The sequence below is a fragment of the Lampetra fluviatilis genome, chromosome 20 (assembly GCF_964198595.1).
Source record: "Lampetra fluviatilis chromosome 20, kcLamFluv1.1, whole genome shotgun sequence".
In the NCBI taxonomy this organism is placed as follows: Eukaryota; Metazoa; Chordata; class Hyperoartia; order Petromyzontiformes; family Petromyzontidae; genus Lampetra; species Lampetra fluviatilis.
In genome coordinates, this window is record NC_136294.1 from 618,601 (window position 1) to 640,618 (window position 22,018).

A 22,018-nucleotide genomic window follows, 5' to 3' on the forward strand; every position below is an offset into this window, starting at 1 on the left:
AGAGGCCTTCATCCAGCAGTGGATTGATCATGGCTGATGGCACTGTTGATGGCAGCGGCGGCGAGGCTGCGACGGGCAACCTTCCTGCTCGCCCCGGTGGTCCGCGAGAGACATTGACATCACTTTGGTAACCATCTACGACAATACTGTCATGTTGGTGATACTCTATATTGAAATGGGTCGCATCGTTACCATCAGTCATCCTTTTGACATACTAAAGGATGTTGTCGGCTGTTGACACACTGAAGGAAGCCTCGTGTTTTATCGGCATCGTCTTGTGGATACAGCGCGATGAGAGATGGTTTTATTGCAATACCGCTAGCAAAATGGACTTCGCCAGTGCTGCAGTACAAGCAATGGCCCTACATCAACAACAAAAACCCCCCTCTTCAAAACGAAAGTTTGTTATTTTTAGGAGGATGCGACCTGGCCCAGAGAGCGGACAGCACCGCGAGATGTTCGTGTCGTCTTGCTGCTCCTCTTGCTTCTCAGGAGCGCAGTCTTCTCGCTCGAGACCCCCTATTGACAGGCGGCAGCTGCATGGCGGAATATTTCAGAAGCTGTACTAGAATCGTCGTACTGCTTGTTGCGTGCTTTTATCACAATCACTGTCGTGATGGAGTGTGGAACGCTTGCTTCTTACATCAGCTCGTGACATGTCAATTCCCATCGTCACGTGCATCGTCATACTATTATGGGTGCCGAGAAAGATGTTTATCATCACCATATCAACGTGGATGTATTGGATAGCTTTTCATCATCATAACAATACCACTCTGGTGGGTAGAGGAGCCGTGGTGGTGGCGGCTCTGGACGTGGCCTGTAATCCAGCACTGGAGGCGAGGGTTGATGGATCACCGCACAAAAATGGAGACTCCATCTGTTCCATCTGTACGGGATAGCATTTCCCCCTGGCAGGCGTGGCTTCTCTGGGTGCTCTGGTTTCCTTCCACGTGTAAACACTCATTATGTGGCCGGTAGGACCTTGAGTTTAGTTGAATAAATGTTTGGGCCAGCTGGCCAGGATTGGGTAAAACGTTGCCCACATTTCACCCAGGCAACTGGAGTGGACAGACGAAGTGTTACTGATCTACATGTGTCTAGACAGTGCACAGACGAAGTGTCACTGACCTACATGAGTCTAGACAGTGCACAGACAAAGTGTCACTGACCTACATGAGTCTAGACAGTGCACAGACGAAGTGTCACTGACCTACATGAGTCTAGACAGTGCACAGACGAAGCGTCACTGACCTACACGTGTCTAGACAGAGCACAGACGAAGTGTCACTGACCTACATGAGTCTAGACAGTGCACAGACGAAGCGTCACTGACCTATAAGTGTCTAGACAGAGCACAGACGAAGTGTCACTGACCTACAAGTGTCTAGACAGAGCAAAGACGACGTGTCACTGACCTACAAGTGTCTAGACAGAGCACAGACGAAGTGTCACTGACCTACATGAGTCTAGACAGTGCACAGACGAAGCGTCACTGACCTACAAGTGTCTAGACAGTGCACAGACGAAGTGTCACTGACCTACAAGTGTCTAGACAGTGCACAGACGAAGTGTCACTGACCTACAAGTGTCTAGACAGAGCACAGACGAAGTGTCACTGACCTACAAGTGTCTAGACAGTGCACAGACGAAGTGTCACTGACCTACACGTGTCTAGACAGAGGACCGCAGAGATTTGGCAATTGTTGGAGCCGGCTCACCGAGTGTCTGCTGCTGCCTTCCCGCTCGTCTGTGGTTCCTACTGTTCACTGTATGTATAATTACCATCGTGTTACAGTTAATTTATTTAAAGATGTTTGTCCTTTCCACTTTTAACTTGGAAAGCAAATGCCACGATGCCCCCCTGTGAAACGCGGCTGTGGTGGCAAAGGCACCACCAGATCTAAATTTGCATTTTAAAGAAGTTTCCGTTTCACAAAGTCTGACCGCTGATGAGACCCGTAAAGTCAAATTCGGCGCATAATTTGCTTGCTGAAGCAATTGCTAACCTATAACCGAATTCTGCAAACGCCAGGGATTATAATGGACTTAATTTGACGTTCATGTCGAGAGACTGTCACGCATACATACCAGGGACGTGCGGTCAGGGGAGGCAGGGGAGGTAGAGCCTTACCTGTCATATTCTAATGAAAATAGCTGTGACGAAAAGTAAAAAAAAAGAATCAAATAAATATTAAGATTTTTCCACTGATCTGTGTTATGGATGTAATTTCTGTACGATTCCAATCATTTTATAGTCAAAATCGCCAAATTTGCGGAGCTCCGCTGCAAATACAGGAAGAGACGAGAGGTGAGGCAGCGACGAGCTCAGCCTCCCCTCTGATTGCGCAACCCCTCATTAACTGGATGGAGCACGGGCAATAAGCGCGTGCCTGTTACTATCTCAGTGTGTCACCAATGTAATGTTTTGTAGACCCCTTTATGTCATGTCCTCGCCTTCCATACTCCAGGTAATTTATTTCACGTATGTGTATAAAGATATTTAGGCTCGCTGGTCTCGTCATGAAACTGCAATGAAAAAGCACCAGGGGAGGCAGCTATCACATCTGCCTCACTGAGGGGGACGTGTCTAACACGCCCCCCTCAGTGAGGCCACGCCTCCTCAGTGTGTGAATCTGGCTGACACGAGCCAGTGCCCCCCCAGCCATTGACCTCACCGCACGTCACTGATACCTGTCAACCCCTTATCAGTGCCGACCTGATTACAGACCAATTCACACCGTATAGGTCACCCCGTGCCCTTATAAATATCAACGTTCATCCTACAAAGTTCCATCACAAGGGAGAAACAAGGAAATAGACAATTTTTGTTGCCCGTATTGAAACGGCTGTGCGCCGTGTGGACGTGAAATATCAATGTCCCTGTACAAGAAGAATACGTGGCAAACCGCGTGGGGTGACAGCTATGCACGTCACGAGTCAACGCCGATCACGCGGCGTTCTGACACCACCGAACTCGAGTCGGTGCCGAGCAGGGCTCCAAGGTGGGGATGGAGCGACTCCTCCCAACAACAAACACCTCGCAAGCCCCAAGGAGTTGTTGTTTTTGTTGTTACAACCGGTCCGACTGTGCCCTTGAGACCAGGAATGTCAACGCCGATCGCAACACACACCTACAGTACAGTAACACCACGGGTTTACGGAAAGATGCCTTCCCGAAAAGTGCGACGACGACTATCGGAAATGATGTAAACATCGAAGCGAGATTCAGGGGGGGGGAGGTGTAGGCGAAGGCTGAGAGAGGCGACGAACGCGTGGGGTTGATGCGACGCACATCCGGCAGTGTGGTGTTGATACAGTGACGACGTATCTGCGAAACGACGTGAAAGGAGGAGACGTGACGCGATGGGTACACCTTGACTCGAGGCGCTCTCTACATCAGGGTCGATCTAAAGGAAGTCTTCACACTGCCCATAGGCCCTGCTACACCAGCGCACGTGTCTGCAGCACGGTATTAGAGAATGAACAGTTACAGCTGTTTACACACCGCTGGTATATGTGTATGCAGATGAGCTGTATGCGAAACTTATTTCGCACCGTACGTAGCCAACCGTGGGGGGAGGGGGGGAAGTACAACAAACTCAACGCACACAGCGGTTCTAGAGACATGAACATAGTGACACCGACCATTTCTAATGTAACACGACTGACACGAGTTGGCTCTAACCACGCACACGTGGGCCTCGCGAGGAGGCGTGTTGGGGGGTGAGGGCGATGGCTGTCGTGCTCGGGGGATGTCGCTGCTGTTATGATGACGAGGCTGCAGATAATGATGCCGCTTCTGATTGTTATGATGATGGTGTTTGTGCTGCTGAGAACGTGATATTATACTGCTGCTACCGATGGTGGTTGCTGTTTGTTTGATGACGTTCGTGCCGCTGTTGGTGTGATGTGGCTGGGACTGCTGCTGCTTGTTAATGATGACGATGTTTTGCGTTGCTACTGGTACGCTCTTGTCGATGTTGCTAATGACATTTGTGGTGATGGTAATTTTATGAACATCATTATTGGCACTTCTGCTCAATCCGCAGCTGTTGATCCTAATGGCTTTTACTGCTTCTTCTGGTGACGACGATGCCCCTTGCTGGTGCTAATCACGATGATGGCGACGATCACGTCCGCCGCGAATGAAACCATGAAACCCGCATTCCGATCTCTGCTACAATTGCCATTTGCCGCCACCGGCCAGAACCCGGGCTGGAGGTGGGCCCCGTGAGGACGATGGGGCCCCTCGGCCAGGAGCCGTGGGGGGGGGGGGGGGCTTCCTCCCCCCGTGGGGGGGGGGGGCTCCTCCCCCCGTGGCGGGACTCTTATTGTGAAGTGGCGGTCCGCGCGGCAGCGGCCATTACGCGCCGCCGCGCCGCGGCCATGACGAGCGGTGGGCAGCGTGGTGGGCCCCGGTGTCTGGAGTCCAGCCGAGGGGCTCATCCCAGGGCAGGAGTTGCCTTTGCTCCCACACCAACTTGCCGCCACCTTGCAGTGAGCTCCAGGGACTGGCGCCACCAGACAGTGGCCACGTCGGGCTGCTGCAGTTGAATAAACAAGAGAGAGAGAGACTCATTGTTGACTGCGCCCTCTACTTGTGGTGGAGCTGGGCTGAAGCAATGTTGAAGCGTAGAACCCTCGTGTTGATCCACGGCAGTCTCAATCAACCACAGCAACAAAGACGAATACAAATATAAACATTTGCAACCATTCTAGTCCAGCAACGTCCCACATACATCACCGATGGGCCGGTGTTAATAGTGGCACCGGGTAATGTTGTTTACCCAATGAAAGCCTCCGCGGTTGCCAAGACACGTTCGGCAGGAGAGTCCTGCTCTCACTGGGATGTCTGGCCAAGCGAAGAAACAGCAATGAGTGTCTGGCCCCACGTGAGAGGGAACCCACAAACCCGGACAACAAAAATACCCCACGCATACATACAACGAGCAAGGGGTGCAACGCGCAGAGCTCTGCACAGATGGATTCAATAATACACTTATGTGCTGCCATGACCCTGGCCACACAGCCCAATCTCTAAATAGGTCTGGGTGTTCCCAGACATAAGTGTTCCATGCAAGCACGAAGCAGCCTCCAGCCTGCTTCAGTACGTGCAGTAGTGGTACAGTACACAACGATAACGTCGTCGATGGGCGCAGGCAGCCATCTGCAGCGTGTCCGCCTGGCAGGGGCGGCGTCTTCTCGTTGTGACACCTGTCGACTTGTGCCATCATCCACACATCAATCCAGCTCCGAACACATCCATCAAGGGGACGGAAGACACCACGGTGGCTGAGGCTGCGACGACATCCAGGGCAAACAGCCTTACTGACTGTATATCGGCAGCACTCCGCGTGATCACGGAGATCCCCGTGAGGGGTTCACCAAGGGGGTTCACCAAGGGGGTTCATGATGAGCGTGGAGGGGATTCATCCCTTTCCGTAGCAGCAGCAGCACCGCTGCAGCAGTAGCAGCAGCAGCCGGCAGCGGCGTGCTCGGCATGCAGCAGGGGCTGGGGTCGCAACGCGGCCACGTGGCAGGGCTGATTCAGCAGCTTGGGCAATTGCTGCTGCTGCTTCTTTGTGGATGGATTTGGTAAAGGATGGTCACGGTCTGGTAAGAGATGTCTCCGTTTCTTTTGCAGGGAGGATGGTGACGGTGGTGACGATGACGGCGATGCCGGCTGTGATTGTCGGCCTGGTCGGATCTGTACGTCCCACAGGCAAGGTTTTACAGCAGATGGAGGAGGAGAGAGCGATGGTGATGTTTTATTGTTGACGGGAAGCCGGAATTCGAGAGAGAGAGAGAGATATCACTCGGGATGAGACTCCAGAGGAGTGAGGGATGGTACCCGGACACTGAGGCCCACGGCCCAACTCGTGGTCCGCAAGGCCCCTGGGAAGTGTCCCACGCCATCGTCGCAGGATACTCCGATGTTAGAGTTTTTTTAATGTTAAGCGATGTGATTGGTGCACGGTGGTCCGCTCACATTTGTGTGAGGATTGACGGTGAGGATTATCACTGGTCCCGGGGGGGGGGGAGCCAGAAGAATGGGAGCTCTGTAGTGTGGAGTCTGTGTGGGAGATAGAGCGAGGTAACGAGGTGGGAGTGTGGCATCAGACATCCGTGAGAGCTGGATGAGGCTTGGGGAGGGAGGACCTCGGGCAGCAGTGAATTGATTGATCTTCACCTGGAGTTGCAAACGGATCACCCGACACATTACTCAATTACACACGGCAGCATTGCCCCCTGCTACGAGAACTTGGCAGGATTAAAGCGTCTTGAGACTCGGAGATGCTTTCCTGTGTGAACATGGGTGGTAGAAACACATGGACTGCGGATTCTACTCAAACGCGGTCACCTGTAGAGCCACAACACGACAATGTCCGGATAACTCGTCTTAGACCGCTTCACCGATGTCAACGAAGGAGGGCAATCATTCGAAGGCGTGTGAGATGATGTAGTTCATGAGGACGACGTTGAAATGACGTGACTATTTTATCTTGGATCGGACATTGAAGGTCATCGTGCCCGGCGCTGCTTATTCGCTCTGCTATTTACAATGGACCGGCGCTTATAAATCATACAACGGATAGAGATGTCCCGATGGAGAGCGGTTCAATCTGAAGAATCAAGCGCCCAGTCACGAAACCTTCAAATCATGATTTAATCTGAAGATGTTACCAACTACACATCATCATCCATTATGTATTATTATTCTATTGCTCTAAGGGGGATTTGGATCGTCGCCTTGAAGCCGCCAACCCTTAACCCCTATGACCCAGACCCACTGCTAGCCCATGTCAGGTCTCAATAATCGTTACCTGTCAGGTCTCAATAATCGTTACCTGTCAGCTCTCAGTGATCGTTACCTGTCAGCTCTCTATGATCGTTACCTGTCAGCTCTCAGTGATCGTTACCTGTCAGCTCTCTATGATCGTTACGTGTCAGCTCTCAGTGATCGTTACCTGTCAGGTCTCAATGATCGTTACCTGTCAGGTCTCTATGATGGTTACCTGTCAGGTCTCTATGATCGTTACCTGTCAGGTCTCTATGATGGTTACCTGTCAGCTCTCAATAATCGTTACCTGTCAGCTCTCAATGATCGTTACCTGTCAGGTCTCAATAATCGTTACCTATCAGGTCTCTATGATCGTTACCTGTCAGCTCTCAATAATCGTTACCTGTCAGGTCTCAGTGATCGTTACCTGTCAGCTCTTAATAATCGTTACCTGTCAGCTCTCAATGATCGTTACCTGTCAGCTCTCAATAATCGTTACCTGTCAGCTCTCAATGATCGTTACCTGTCAGGTCTCAATAATCGTTACCTGTCAGGTCTCTATGATCGTTACCTGTCAGCTCTCTATGATCGTTACCTGTCAGCTCTCAGTGATCGTTACCTCTCAGGTCTCTATGATCGTTACCTGTCAGGTCTCTATGATCGTTACCTGTCAACTCTCTATGATCGTTACCTGTCAGCTCTCAGTGCTCGTTACCTGTCAGCTCTCTATGATCGTTACCTGTCAGGCTCGCGGCTTCTCACGACGTTGAGGGCCCCACGGCCGTGCCGTGTAGATTCTCACATTGTCGTGAACAACAACACACTGCACACTCTCTGTTGCAATGTCTTACCGGCAGCTGCCGCCGATGGCTCAGGTCACTTAGTCAGGGTGACATCCAAAAGTTGCGTCTGGTCTCACGGCCTTAGAAATAATATTTATAACACGTGGAGCCAAGCTGGGGGCTGCTCGAATTCATCACCCACACAGATAGAGAGAGGCCTTTAGACGTTTCTTGAAAGTCAGAGTGCATTTGATGTTGCGGCTGTGCAAAGGGATGAGAGTTCCACACCGAGGGGGCACGAGCAGATACCCGACGTGAGGCTGTAACAGTCGGAGACACCGAGAGGGAAAGCGGTGGTGGGGCCTCAAGAAGAAGGAGGATGAGTGGGGCAACTTGGTTTTAGTGCTGCAAGTGCGTCCGCATGCCAACTCGTCATCGTCTACCTACACCAGGGCTGTGAAGAAGAGCCATTGCCTGAAACTTTACCGACTGTATAGTTTTATTTTAAGGCAGTGTTATTGACGAATGTATTCAGTTTTTTGTTGTACGTATATTGTATTCTATGGTGAACGGTGAGGGGAAGTCTTTGCGAGATGTTTATACCAGGAGATGTTTGTTTAGAGAACTTAACACGATATATTTAGCTGTCTCTGCCAGCCCCTGTGAAGCTCGTTACCTCGGAAAGGAGTCGAACTAATGAACCACCATGGTCTCGTATCTCACAATCACCATCGCCAGCTTGAGAAGTATGTGCACGATTGCAGGGAATAGGGTGAGCTGAGTGGCATGAAACAGATTGGGATGAGAAAGGCAAGTATGCGCTTGGGCTGCGATGTGGCCAAGAGATGGCGGTAGAGCAATGGATTATTTAATCTGTCCGTGTGGAGTTTTGAGTGTTCCTCTTGTACGTGGTTTCTTACTACGTGGCATGAATTATATTGGCCAGATATCACAGTGCACTTACCTCCTGGACACGTCTTGAGACGCAGTGAGGCTCTAATCATGGGTGACACGTACAACACCCTTGTCAATCTACTGCTGGATGATGGCCTCTGCACGCACTGTGGATCGTGGGGTTCATAGGACTTCACACTGGTCAGTGGGGATTGGTGAAGTCGGGGAGCATAGAAGTACTGTGCAGTATATTACCCAAAGTTTGTTGCACTGCCCTCCGCAGCCAAATTCTGGGCAAATGGGATGATTGTCATGACGACGATGAGGAGGAGGAGATCGACAGGGACCATGGTGGCCCCGTGTAATGGGCCCTGCTGGAGGAAGGTGTGCCAGCCCTGTGACCCCGAGGGCGGCCCTTGTCGGTGTGTGAGGGGGGTTCTTGTGCGAGGAGACCTCTAGTATCAAGCACTGCTGTGGCCTCCGCTGGAGAGAGGGGCTCCTTGAGAGGAACCCCTTGTGTAAGTAGCCCGTAGGGGTACCCCCTGTCAAGAATGCCGTGTGAGGGCCCCGTTGTTTAGAACCCCGTTAGGGCGAGAGGCTCTGTGTGTGAGGCACCCTTGTCTGAGACCCATGGAGGAGACGCCCTTTTCTGTCATGGACCCCCCTTTTTCTGTCATGGACCCCCCTTTTTCTGTCATGGACCCCCCCTGTAAGGGTCCCATTTGAGTGAGCGAACTCGCGTGTGAAAGGGCCCTCCCTTTCCTGAGAAATCTTCGGTTTTTTTTCTTGGGGACCTCGTGCGAAGTATCCCTAGTCTGATACCATGTGCGAGATTGCTTGTGTGTGTTGAGATCAGCGTTGGACTGAGCCACTCCGTGTGAAGAGCGCCGGTGCGAGAGGGGGGCCCCTTGCTACCTCTTGGCTGCTTAGACCCCCCCCCCCCCTTTTTCCTGAGTGGGGGTGGGGCCCGTGTACGAGATACTAATTTTCCAACCATCTAACCGTCTCAATTTGGGTGGCTCTACATTGTTTCTGATGCCCCCCCCTGGTGTGTGTGTGGGGGGGCTCATAAGTGAGTGGAGGCTTGAGGGGGGTCCCCGTTCGGACGGTCCCGCTCGCGCCGTGACGTCACGACGCGCGTGCGCGCTGCTGCCGCCCGTCGGCCATGGCCGCCCCGCCGAGCGAGGTGAGTGGAGGCGGCGCGCCGCGTCCTCGCCCGCGCTCCCGCGCCCAGCCGCGGGACCCCCCCAGCAGGGACCCCGCGCCGAGGGGACCCCTCGCGAGGCCACGACCGAGCGCCGGACCCCCGCAGAGGACCCCCTCTCCTCTGGTGCAGGAGGAATGCGAGGGCAGCCCCCGCTCCGCCCTCCCGCTGCCTCTGCTCCAGGAGCGGACGGGGGGGACGGGGGCCCCGGACCCTGCGTGGCGGCGCGGGACGCGCGCGCGCGGGCGGCACGCGGCGCGCAATGCGGGTTGCGGGGCCCCGGCCTGGCGTGGTGGCCAGCACGTTCGGGCGCTGAGATGGATGGAGGAGCAGATGAAGATGTGGTAGCGGTTGTGCGTGGAGGAGGTGGCAGTGGAGGCGGTGGTGATGGTGATGGAGGTGGTTTTGGAGGAGGTGTTGGAGCAGTACGTGGTGTTTGTTGAGTTTGGAGGTTGTGATGGAGAAGATGGATGGTGGAGTTAAAATATCGTGGCGGGTCTTTCTTGCTCCTGCTTCTCCGCAGCCACGCGTGGCGATCCTCTACGCTGGCAGTGCTGCTCAGTGGGACGAGAGGGGAGTGGAGATGAGAGATAGAGGCTTGTGAGGTCTTGAGTGCCTGCTTTGTGGAAGTTTGATCCAGGCGCAGCATTCGGCTTTGTCCTCCTCAGAGCCCCAGGAGGTTGTACTTTGCCGTTCTCAGCCTCTTGGGTGAAGATATTCGAACTTTGGACTCATGCATGGCTAGGGCATGTGCCAGCGTGGATAGCAGATCTGTGTTTCTTTCATTTTCGTTGCCTTTGGTAAAAAAAATACGCGGTGGTTTTGTGATGATCTGGAAGTCCTTAGCGGAATTGATCTAACCACAGACGGCTCAATAAATAAAATGTTCAGTAATAATCCATTGTGTGTTCATGCAGCTGGGTGTCTCCTGAAGACATAACCCTACGGCCAAGCCCTCATGTTTGTGTCAAGCGCTTCACCTCCCGCTTCATTCAAACACTGCTGTTTGTTGCTGACCGCTTGGCGTTTCGGGCCGTGTGGGCTTGTGTTCAGCAACAGTAATGCAAGAAAGAGAGCGTTCAGCAGAGCACGTGATGTTTGACTGATGAGGGGAGTTACTGTGTTCCTGTGTTGCATGGGAAGGTGAGTTTATTTTCATTGTAGAAGTGACTCCATGTCAAAACATGCTGGAGCATAGTGAAGGCCACACCAGATTAAACTTAGCACCTTCGAAATCATCTCTGCTATGAAAGGGTCATTACCGAAAGCGCCGCCTATAATTTAACTATAGGGCAGTGTTATGAGAAAATGTGAGTTTGTTGTCATTTGTGCACGTGCACTAATGTCAATGCAGTATCATAAACATGTGATTGAAATCAGCTTTGGTGAAAAAGTGAAGGTAGCTCTGGTAATTAGGATACCACTTGCTAATGATTATACCACTACTATTGAAGACATCTTCTGGTAAAGACAGCTCTGATATTTGAGGCAGAATTCTCTGGCGAAGGTTGAATTCTGGTGGTGATGGAAGTTCCTATTAAAACAACGATATGAGGCTTCTCCATCTTAGCTCGTTTGTAGTGATGACATGTGAGATTGTGAAGACGGTACATTTTATTGAAGGAATTACAGTATTTAGTTGCAAGTTTCGTTTAGTAGTACCTGTTTTGTAGCAAAGACAGCTCAGATTATATAAATAATGTTAAAACATAAAGGCATGTGTCAATCCACTGCTTGATAAAGGTTTCCCCATGCTATGTCCGTCATGTTGGATGTTTGACCATAATTCACCTTGCTGGCGAGTACTGGTTTTGAAGGGGGGACCCCAGGACTTGCTTAGTTATGGCTCGCCATTGATGTTAGCTGGGCTGAGAATCGAACTTGGGTGGCCAGGTTCGTAGAGCAGCGTGCTAACAGGTAATTCAATACACAAAAATGCTACATTTTAAACTTTCGTCAATCCACTGCTGGATGAAGGTGATATCGCACTGTCGATCATGATCGTTTTCTATCTTTCACCATGCTGCTGATTACAGGTTTCGTTTTAACTGACCAGTGACTTTAGTGGAATCAAACTGAAATCGTCACATTGACAGCAAATTGTGTGCTCGCCACTGCGCCACCATTTAATTTGAATAGATCATTGCAGTGAAGCTGTCATTTTAAACTTTATTAGCTGTTGACAATAAGACATCGTATTTAAGGAATAGTTTAGTTGTGAAAACAATTTAGTAGTGAAGGCATTGTCTGCATTTTACGACCAATCGTTGCAGTTAAACTCTTTGGGTAACATCTCATGCCAATTAGATCTGGGAACCGAGCAGTATTTGTTTAACAAGCCTGGCTGCTAATGAGATCCAGAATGTCGAAACTGGACCAGAGTTTGCTTGCATTAACAATTTCTGCTGGATATTTGTCTGAAAAACCAATCGGCTGATGGACTAAAGAGTGTGTGTGTAGACAGAATATAGTTCTGTTATTGTCGCAATGAAGGGTTTGTTTTATGGTTATTTGAGGTGGGAAAGCTAGCAGCTGACGGTAGTGAAGGCATGTCACGCGAGTTGGCCCATCATAGAGTTGGACGGAGTCGCAGGTCCTCCGGTGGGCCCTGCCGTGACTCGGTAAACAAATAATCTCGGGTCGTCTCCTTGTCAGGCAGGACCATGGAAACCACGTGGCGGCAGGACAGGTCTGCAGACCACTCTGTCCATCCGAGGCTGCCTGCTCTGGCAGGAGGAGCCCTGTTTTTCTAACCGGAAAGCAGAGTCCCTTGAAAATGTCAGGAATGCCTGAGGAGGAGATGTGGCAATTGAGGGCTCGTGCGAAACGGTGATACTGTTCGGTCGGTCGTCTACTTCCTTGTTTTCTCTTGTAAGAGCTGTACATGGTGTTGTTAAAGTACACTTTCGTGTACGTGGGTTGTTTGTCTAATGTCACTCTTTCTTCCTGCTGATAACGACGTATTCTCTATGCTGTGACGAGCCCCGCTTCGTGGCCGTGCATGGACGGGTGACTAACATGGTTTGGATGTGCTGCACAAATACACGCAGAGCGCTTTTTAGTAATACTGTACATATACACACACTTCAAATCGTATCCCGTAGTGAATACAAGGAACAAAGCAGGAGAGGGAGACACCTAATAAGATGGACTGATGTAACAAAGACAGGTGATGCCATTGAACAAAATGTGTGCAAGTACGAAGCGACATAACTGGTAAAAGAACAAAGGTGGAGAGATTTGATTCGGCTCCATTGTTACTCCGGAGCTGACACACGAGGGAGGAGAACGCAGGCCCGACATTGCGTCGGTAATCCCACATGCCGTCGTGTGCTTGGATTGAGTGTCCAGTTTAATTTCGATAACATGCGTGCTGGCAACATCGGGACAGGTCAGTGTGATGTAACTGATGTTACAATGCTAAAGTCATTGGTCAACAAAACGTCCGGCTGTTGATGTGCACGCCCTGCAAAGACCTCTAGCAGGCGAGTCACAATCGTGGCTATTCATAGGTTGGCGTGGAGTGTGCCATCCCTGCCTTTTGTTGTGCTGATAAAAGGGCTTTTTTGGTGGAATCCTTGCAAAAAAACGACAAGAAAAGCCGAACGTTTTGCCTATAATTCCGAATGGCAGTCTCGAAAAAATGTGCAGGTCTTTGCCCGAACGATGTGGTGGTTGGTTTTCCCCGAGTCGGGTGGGGTGGGGTGGGACTCGTATTTTGAAATCGGCCCTTGGCCTAAACGAAAGAGCGGTAGCAGCGGCGTGTCAGCTGATCCGGTGGAATGAGCGGCGGAGGAGGCGGCGGTGGCAGCGGCGGCCATCTTGGGCTTGTGCAATCCTCACGTGTTCGTGATGAGAGGGGGCTGCAGGTAGCGGTGGCGCGCGCGCGTGCCACGGTGCACGCGCGGGCCACAGGCGTCCTCGTGGCACGTGCCCTGCGTGCAATTGGTTTCCTGTCCTTGGCTGTCTGCTGGGAAGTGTCGAGTACAGTAATGGCCTGGAGGTGTGATGAGCACTCTTCAAAGGTTGTATGTGGAGGCTCAGGCAGCAACCTCTAGCTCCTTTTAATGTGAAGCAACCTTCATACAGCCCCAGCATGCCAGCCAAAGGCAGGCCAACTGTTTTTGAGAGAGTGCTATCGTGGGTATTTGAAAAGTACTGTACTCTCTTGGCTTCCTTTTTGGCTAACTGCAGAACTTCTGCCATGCTGGCAGTCTCTTTGCAATCAATGGATCTTGCAAAACCTGCTGGGAAAAGGTGGGGTTAGTGTCTATAGCTTCCAGTTGTGGGTTGTACGTCTGTGCTGGTTGCATCGATGAGGTAAACCTCTTGGTCTGCAATTGATGATGGTTCCATGAGTTATTTCACAACGCAGATGAATAGCTGCCAAAAATACCATTTGCTTGCAATGCTCAGGTTGATTTGTTCTCCGAGTGGAAAAGCAGCAAGTTGGCTTTTAGACTTTTCGAAGACCTACAAGTAGTAAAGCGTTTTAATTGATGGCGAGTATTTGGAATAACATCTGTTTGTCGTTCATCTTGCTAATCGCTTTACACTTAATTGCTATGTCTAAAGGCGTGCGACGTCGTTTCCGATTTAAAACCGTTTCAGATGGTGCTGGCGTTCGACGGTTGTTGCCTCTGACCCTTGCCAATCGCGCTTTGTGAAATGTACACGTCAGTTTCGAAAGTGCACCGTATTGCAGCGGCTGGCTGGTGAGACGATTTGCTTTTAGCAGTGAGGTCATTACTTTTGTCATTTTTGGAACGACGCATCAAAACGGAAAATTCCTCCGATGTTTTTTGGCCCTTGTCTTGTCTCGTGGTCTGCTGGGAAGGCTTTAGATATGGACATTGACCTGTAGTAGTTCCCACAGTCTATTTCATCTGTTGACAGATGACCATCGACACACACGCATGCGTTCCTACTCACACTGCAATTATTTCCCATAATATAAGTACAGTAAGTAACAATAATGTAAATTCAAGCCATTTTGTTTTTCATATTTGGTGCAAGCGTTATTTCAACCCTTTGTTAATCCACTGATGGTTGAAGGCCTGTTTTGTCCATACCTCACCATACTGGTCGTCGCAGGTTGTTGAAGGTTAGGCCCAGGTTCAGACAATTCACCACTCATGTTGTGGCTGGGAATGGAAGTATGGTCGTTGAGTTCACAGCTCTAACCACTGCACCACCGTCGCTCCATTAAAATGGGGCTTTAGGCATTTGAATGCTTGGCTTCGTGAGAACGTTTTTGGTCTGATTTTATATTTTCGTTGTTGCTGTACAGGTTGATAAGGAGGTGGAATCCCAGGTAACTGTGGCTGGACGCGACTGCAACAAGGTTGCGGGTGATATGCAAGGTATGCAGCATGTGGAGTTGCTGCCAGGCTCGCAAATGTGCTTATTCGGCAATTGTCTTTTTAATAGTGCTGCTTGTAGTGTCCCAGAAACCTTCACATATGTTCTACAGATTGTCAACAAAGTCCCAATACACTTTACACGATCTGCCTAATGCTGTGTATTCCATTATTTTCACTGCAGAGCTGAATCTTATGCCTAATCCTTCCATGTTTGTCTGGTCTTCTTTTACACCACAGCCAGGGCAAAAAAGTATAAAGTTAGAGATGGTGCTAATCTCCCATTAGACAGCCATGGGCCAGTGGTGAAAATTCCCCATTCTTAGAGCAGGGATGATTCTATCTGTAGGACAACCACAGCTGACTGCCCTACATAGTGATACCTATTTGATTCACTCTGGAGGGATGGTGAGCTGAATAAACCCCAAACCAGGATTTGAACTCCAACATTACGATTGGGGGCTTCGCGATCGACCGCTGAGCCACATGTGTCTGTCTTGGTTTATTTAGGTACTCGGCAACCTAGAAAGACAATGAAATGTAATGTCAGAAGATTCAGAATCATAAATGTTTTTTCCCCGAGTAAAGCCCATTGACCTAAGAAGATCTGTTTCAATGATGACTCGGTCGGCAGAGATTAAAGCATTCCACGATGATGTAGACTTGTACTTGACTGTGTATTGATACTTTGTGAACACTGTAGAGTGAGAGGGCCGGGTAACATCCAGGGTTAGAATGCAGGATTCACCCGCCCAGGGATTAATGAGGTTCCCAAGTGCAGCGAGTTGTTGATCCCGGCCTCATCACTAATGCATGCTTTTGTTAAGTTAGCGTTTTCAAATTTTCTTCTGCTTAATACACCTGTCTTCCACTTGACAAACCAGCACTGACCAGTGTGGTGAAGTATGGTCAAGCAACCTGCACGACCAACACTTGGCTGGGAGGCCTTCATCCAGTGGACTGACAAAGGGCTTAAACTTATAATTATGAATGCAGCTCATGACAATTAAACATTTTGCATTAATATACATGATGAATGCACGTTTCAGAGTATAGCAAAGGTCTGTGCTGAGTGTGGATAAATAGGCAAGTGAAGTGATTTCAGACAGTTTTGCTACTTAAGCCTCTCGGGCTGTTCTTCAACATGGAGGTGCACTTTGCTAGAATCGTTTTAAATGGATGCTCTTCCATTTCGCAATATGATTGCAGTACCACATGTAGGGCAGCAGTGGGCAGTGCAGCAGCATCCATTGTTTGACAATACTTTTATGGTCCCATTTCTGTGTCCCCCACCTTGACCAACCTGCATGGTGAACTAATCCCCCCGTCCTGCACGGCAAGGCTAGGCACTCAATCAATCGTGGATTGATATTATATCGTTACCCTGTATTTCCACTGCTACAAATGCGTGTCATACCACAACGTTCTGTCTTCACCACGTTGGCCTGTCTTTATTACTTTGATCTGCTTTAACTTGCAAATTATTCCTTCATGACAAACGATCGTGTCTAGCTACCGACATGGCTTATTTTTTAGAGTCGTTTTAATAGGAGCACACATGAAATGATGGTGGCACATTTGGAATGTAATCAGATAAATATTCTTGAGTGAACTTTGCAACAGGGAAATCTTGCAGCAACTCTTCCAGGTTGAGTCTTTATATATTTATGTTGGGCTGTCACCCCTTACCATACCTTTTGACAACAGGAGGTGACTCCGGACTTCTCGACAGGCAATTGACCGAGTTGGAGACCACCATCAAAGGATATGATCATCTGCCCAAAGTGAGGGCCAGCAACGCTGACGGGCTTAACGACGCCAGCGAAGCGAGGCCTTGCAACCCTCCTGTAGAGAGGCCCGAGAAGGCGACTGAGCTTCCGTCACCAGTCAAGGTGGAAGCCGTCCCCTCGCAGGGGTCGCCTGCCGGTGACGTGACGCCAAAGGGGGCCTCTGTGTCGGTCGAGTCGCCCGCTCGGGTCAACTCCCCTCTGCGCCTTCCTATCAGTATCATCCCCGGCCACGCGGCCAAATCCCTCAGCGGTGTTTCCAACCGTGCCAAGATGTCTCTGTTCATCATGAAGCCTACAGGTGAGTGGCAGGAGGTGCGGTCTGTGCAGGTGGTGCTTCAGGAAATTGGATGCAGCATCAGAGGTTTGGGTTAAGCTCCCAGTGAGTTAGGACATTTCCTGATTGACCGACAAGCGAGGAATTTCAGTATTCCTTAAGTTTCGATGAAATAAACACAGGTAGAAGTCTGTCATTCTCCGGTATTGAGAGAGGTGAATGAATGCATGTGATATCAAGCTCATGAAAAAAAGAGACGTATCACTCGAAATTCAAGCCAGGATGAATAATTACTCCAAGATTCCGCACCTTAGAGAATGAACTGATTTAAAGTCAGTCATACTGATGCCATAAACTTGATGAAGAAAGTTGAGAGAACCCAGCAGCATGATCTCGGTCTTGTCAGAGTTATGCTTCAAGAAATGTATGTTCATTGTCTTCTTGACCTCAGAAACAATGTGACAGCACTTAAATAGCAGCATTGGTGCCAGGTTGGTCTGCCAATACGTTTTGAGTATCATCCCCATAAAAATGATCATTTAAACCAGGGGTCCTCAAACTTTTTAAACAGGGGGCCAGTTCACTGTCCCTCAGACCGTTGGAGGGCCGGACTATAGTTAAAAAAAACTATGAACAAATTCCTATGCACACTGCATATATCTTATTTTGAAGTGAAGAAACAAAACGGGAACAAATACAATATTTAAAATGAAAAACAAGTTAAGTTAAATCAACAAACTTGCGAGTATTTCAATGGGAACTATGGGCCTGCTTTTGGCTAATGAGATGGTCAATGTCCGGTTCCATATTTGTCACTGCTAGTCGTAACAAGTGATGCAAGTGTGCATCCGTTAGCCTAGATCTGGTTGGAGATTTCAAATGTTTCATTCTGGAAAAAGTCTGTTCACAGACATAAGTGCTGCCAAAGATGGTTGCCATTTTGAGTGCATGGTTCCTGAGATGAGGATATGTCTCAGAGGGGAGAGATGCATAGAAATTATGAAGGCTGCTTGACTTGAATGCGTCTTTTCAGAGAGTCACAATTCTGCAGTTCAGCCAGTTCCATTTGGTAAATTGTATCCACATTTTCAATGTCAATAGAAAATGGGTTACGGAAAAGCTGTATGTCCTGTTCATGGAGATGAAGCTCTTTAAATCTAAATTGGAACTCCTTTTGCAATTTTTACAGTGAATGCACACATTTTTTGTTTGGGAATTGCAACCAATGGTTTTTCTGCTAACAGATTTTGAGTTGTGGGGAGATGGCAGAAGTTTTCCTCCTTAACTTGTTTGATGAGGAGGCCTAATTTTACTTCAAATGCTTTGACATGTGATTGCATATCACAGATGAGCTTCCCCTTTCCTTGAAGTTGCACATTGAAACTGTTGAGTAGCTCTGTTACATCTGTCAGAAAGGCAAGGTGCCATTTCCATTCTGCATCATTGAGCTCTGGTACTTCTTTGTTTTTTGAAAGCAGAAAAGCTGTAATCTGTGGAAGTAAGTCATAGAAACGTTTCAAAACTCTCCCTCGACTCAGCCAACGGACTTCTGTGTGGTACAGAACATCTTCATAGTCAACATTTAGTTCAGACAGAAATTCCTGAAATTGTCTGTGGTTTAGTGCATGAGCTCTAATGAAGTTAACACAAGATTCCACAATTTTCATAACAGAGTCCCACTTCAGTGATTTACTACACAGCGCTTGTTGGTGCATGAGGCAGTGTATGGCTATTGGATGAGAATGGTTATGTTTGTCCATCTCTTGGTTAATGCGAGCAATTACTCCTTTCTTAGACCCCACCATGCTAGGAGCACCATCAGTTGTCACACTGGCTAGTTTAGCCCAGTTCAGCTCCAAACCATTCACAGTTTGTCAAACTTTTTCATAGATATCCTCTCCTGTAGTTGTTCCTTTGATGCTTTGCAGTGCAGCAAGCTCTTCTGTGACTTCAAAATAGTCATTCGTCCTACGAATAAAAATTAGAAGTTGTGCAGAATCACGAACATCATTGCTTTCGTCGAGTGCCATGGAAAAATAGGAAATTTTTTTTGTGGAGTTTTGCAAATGCTGATGCAAATTGTCTCCCATTTCTTCAATCCTCCGTGTAATTGTAGGTCCTGAAAGACTCACTGTACTAAATAAATCGGCCTTCTCTGGACAAATCTCTTTGGCAACAGAAAGAAGGCATCCTTTAACAAATTCTCCCTCCACGAATGGTCTGCCAGTGCACGCTATTAGCTTGGCAACTTGAAAACTTGCTCGCAGTGATGAAATATTTAGCTGCTTCTGCTTCACAAAAGTATTTTGCTGAGTTGTTAATGTATTTTTCAGTTTTAATATTTTATCTTTTCTCACTTCTCCGACCAAACAATCATATTTATCTTCATGTTGAGTTTCATAGTGTCGACGTAAATTGTATTCTTTGAACACAGACACTATATTCTGGCATATCAGACACACAGCTCTTTCCTTGTACTGCATGAAAAAGTAATCATAATTCCACTGTTTTTTGAATATCCTACACTCCGAGTCAATTTTTCTCTTTCTTGACATCATTGTTTCCTAGGGAGTCAAAATTGCTATTAGTAAAATACCAATGTATATACAGCGCTACAAAAACAATATACCGGCAATAACTTTGCCCACACAGAGACATACAGACTGCACTGCCCATCAATGCAGTCTGATTGGGGGAACTCCGCTTTTACCCCAGGCTCACACTGGTGCGGGTGCCATTAAAAAGTTAATTACACCTGCAGTTTTGTTCACAGATCGCAGTACATCCCCAGCACACAGGAATATCACTGGGAGTGGAGCCGAGGGGCAAGTGAGGGAGCTGAGGGAGGGAGAGCCAGTCAAGCGCAGCCAGGGGAGGGCTGGCAGCCTTAGGCCTGGGGGGCAAGTCCAGTCAATTGGCCCATTGAACCATTCACCAGCGCAGCTCAATCAGTGCCCACCGCCGCAGCTCAATCAGTGCCCACCGCTGCAGCTCAATCAGTGCTCACCAGCGCAGCCAAATCCGTGCTCGCCACCGCAGCCCAATTCCCAATGAGTGCTCACCAGCGCAGCCCAATTAGTGCTCACTAGCGCAGCCCAATTAGTGCTCACAAGCGCAGCCCAATTAGTGACCATGGGCCGGATAAATGTCCTCGGCGGGCCGCATGTGGCCCGCGGGCCGTAGTTTGAGGACCCCTGATTTAAACCATAGTGACAAAATATGCTTCCAAGAGGCAGCACGTAGGATGGTGAACAGCAAAGGCCCTAGAATAGATTTCTAGAGGACACCGGTGGCCAGCGGGTGGATGGACAGCCACGCATCGAGATGCACCGCCTACGATGTGTCCGCTATAAACCAAGCCAGGAGAGAGCTGCACTAGTGATGACAACCAGGGTCTCACGGCGGTTTATCAGAATGGGATAATCAATTGTATCGAACACTGCACAATAATCCAGCAGCACCAGGACCGAGAGTGAGCCGGGGTCAGCAGCCATGAGATCATTTACGAACACGTGCTGTTTCGGTTCTGTGCAGTGGCTTGGACGCAGATTGAAATGGCTTGAAAAGATCATAGTTTGTAAGATGATCCTGAATCTGCTGAACTACCAGAAACTCCAGGATTTGAGAGAGAAACAGGAGGTGTGAAATCGGCCTATAATTAGGCATGACTTCAGAGTCAAGATTTGGATTCTTTAACAATGGTCTCACCGATTACAGTTAAGTGATGTTGCCATTATGCCAGTGCCAAGAAAGTTGTTATCTACTTTGGAAATAACCAAAGGACTAAGAATATGGGAGATCGAGTTAACCAGAGAAGACGGTATTGGTTGATGAACACGATGGGTTTATGTTTAGAAACAAGATCAATGAGCTGAGACAGAAATTGAGATGTGAACAGATGCAATGCACAACCTAGGCTCAGCAATGACAGAACAATCAATATTCCTAATGGCATCGATCTCGGACTGAAATTATCCCAAGAAACACATTACATTGGGCTGTAGGACCAATGAGGTTAGATGGTTTCAGCATCTGCTCAAGGGTTTAAAAGGGAGTACCAGGGTTGCAAACACCATTCCTGATGAAATTGGAATAACATGTTGATCTGGCCTAGTTTAATGCATCCCTATAGGTGGCTTGATGATGCTGCCAGATCTGGAGATGTTCCTCAGGGTGAGTATCCCTCTATATTATTTTTAGCTTACGTCCGAGTGACTTCAGACAACAAGATGGTCATCTTACCAAGGCGATCATATCCTTAATGTTCGAAGGCTGAAAAGATAAAGATGTTGAAGAAAGAACAGTGTCAGCAAGTTTGGCAACCCGTTTGGTTCTGTCTGAGGTGAGGGCCATCTCGAGCTCAAGGAGGATGGCCAGATCATCAGAAGCAGCAACATCACATGGCAGCAAACCCTGCACCGACCACGAGAGAGCACGCGATCCGCAGCTTGATCCCAATTGTCAGTTGGAAATTTACATTGTGAAACAAAACCAGAACAATCCATAAAATCCTGGGCCATATTACACTTGCTGGAGTCAACTTGAATGTTAAGGTCACCCAAAATGAAAATCGTATTAAATGAAGGGAAAAGGAATGACAACAATTCCAACAATTTATGAAGAGTTGGACTTTGACGATAAATTAAATAATGAGTGTGTTTGGAGGTGCCAGTTTAAAAACTAAATATTCGAAACATTAATAGCAGGGGTCGTTTGCAGAGTGAGTTTAAGATCGTGATGGTGAATATTTGGAAGGCAACCACCCTGCCAGAAAAACGGGCCTTCTCAACAAAACCAAAACCTGAGCCGGCTACCTGGTTCGCCACATAACAATCATTATGAGAGTGCCACGTTTTGGTCAAGCAAAGGGGAGGTCATGGTTGTGGTCAAGCAAAAAATTGTGTAAAAAGAATGCCTTACCTGAGGGTTA

General features: G+C 48.8%; 1 protein-coding gene across 5 annotated transcripts in view; it reads left to right on the forward strand.

The window, feature by feature from the left end:
• The first annotated feature begins 9,617 nt into the window (after window positions 1–9,617).
• Window positions 9,618–22,018, forward strand: part of LOC144937799 (uncharacterized) — a 37,320-nt gene continuing 24,919 nt past the window's right edge. For 3 of the 5 annotated variants that reach the window (XM_078865264.1, XM_078865265.1, XM_078865267.1), the window contains exons 1-3: window positions 9,618–9,646; window positions 14,955–15,027; window positions 16,732–17,112. In XM_078865264.1, coding sequence (XP_078721390.1) covers window positions 9,626–9,646; window positions 14,955–15,027; window positions 16,732–17,112 — 475 coding nt within the window. In that variant the 5' untranslated portion in view covers window positions 9,618–9,625. Of the gene's footprint in view, window positions 9,647–9,856; window positions 10,064–13,402; window positions 13,985–14,954; window positions 15,028–16,731; window positions 17,113–22,018 lie in introns of those variants that run through there. The other 2 variants (XM_078865266.1, XM_078865268.1) reach the window with 2 other exon arrangements.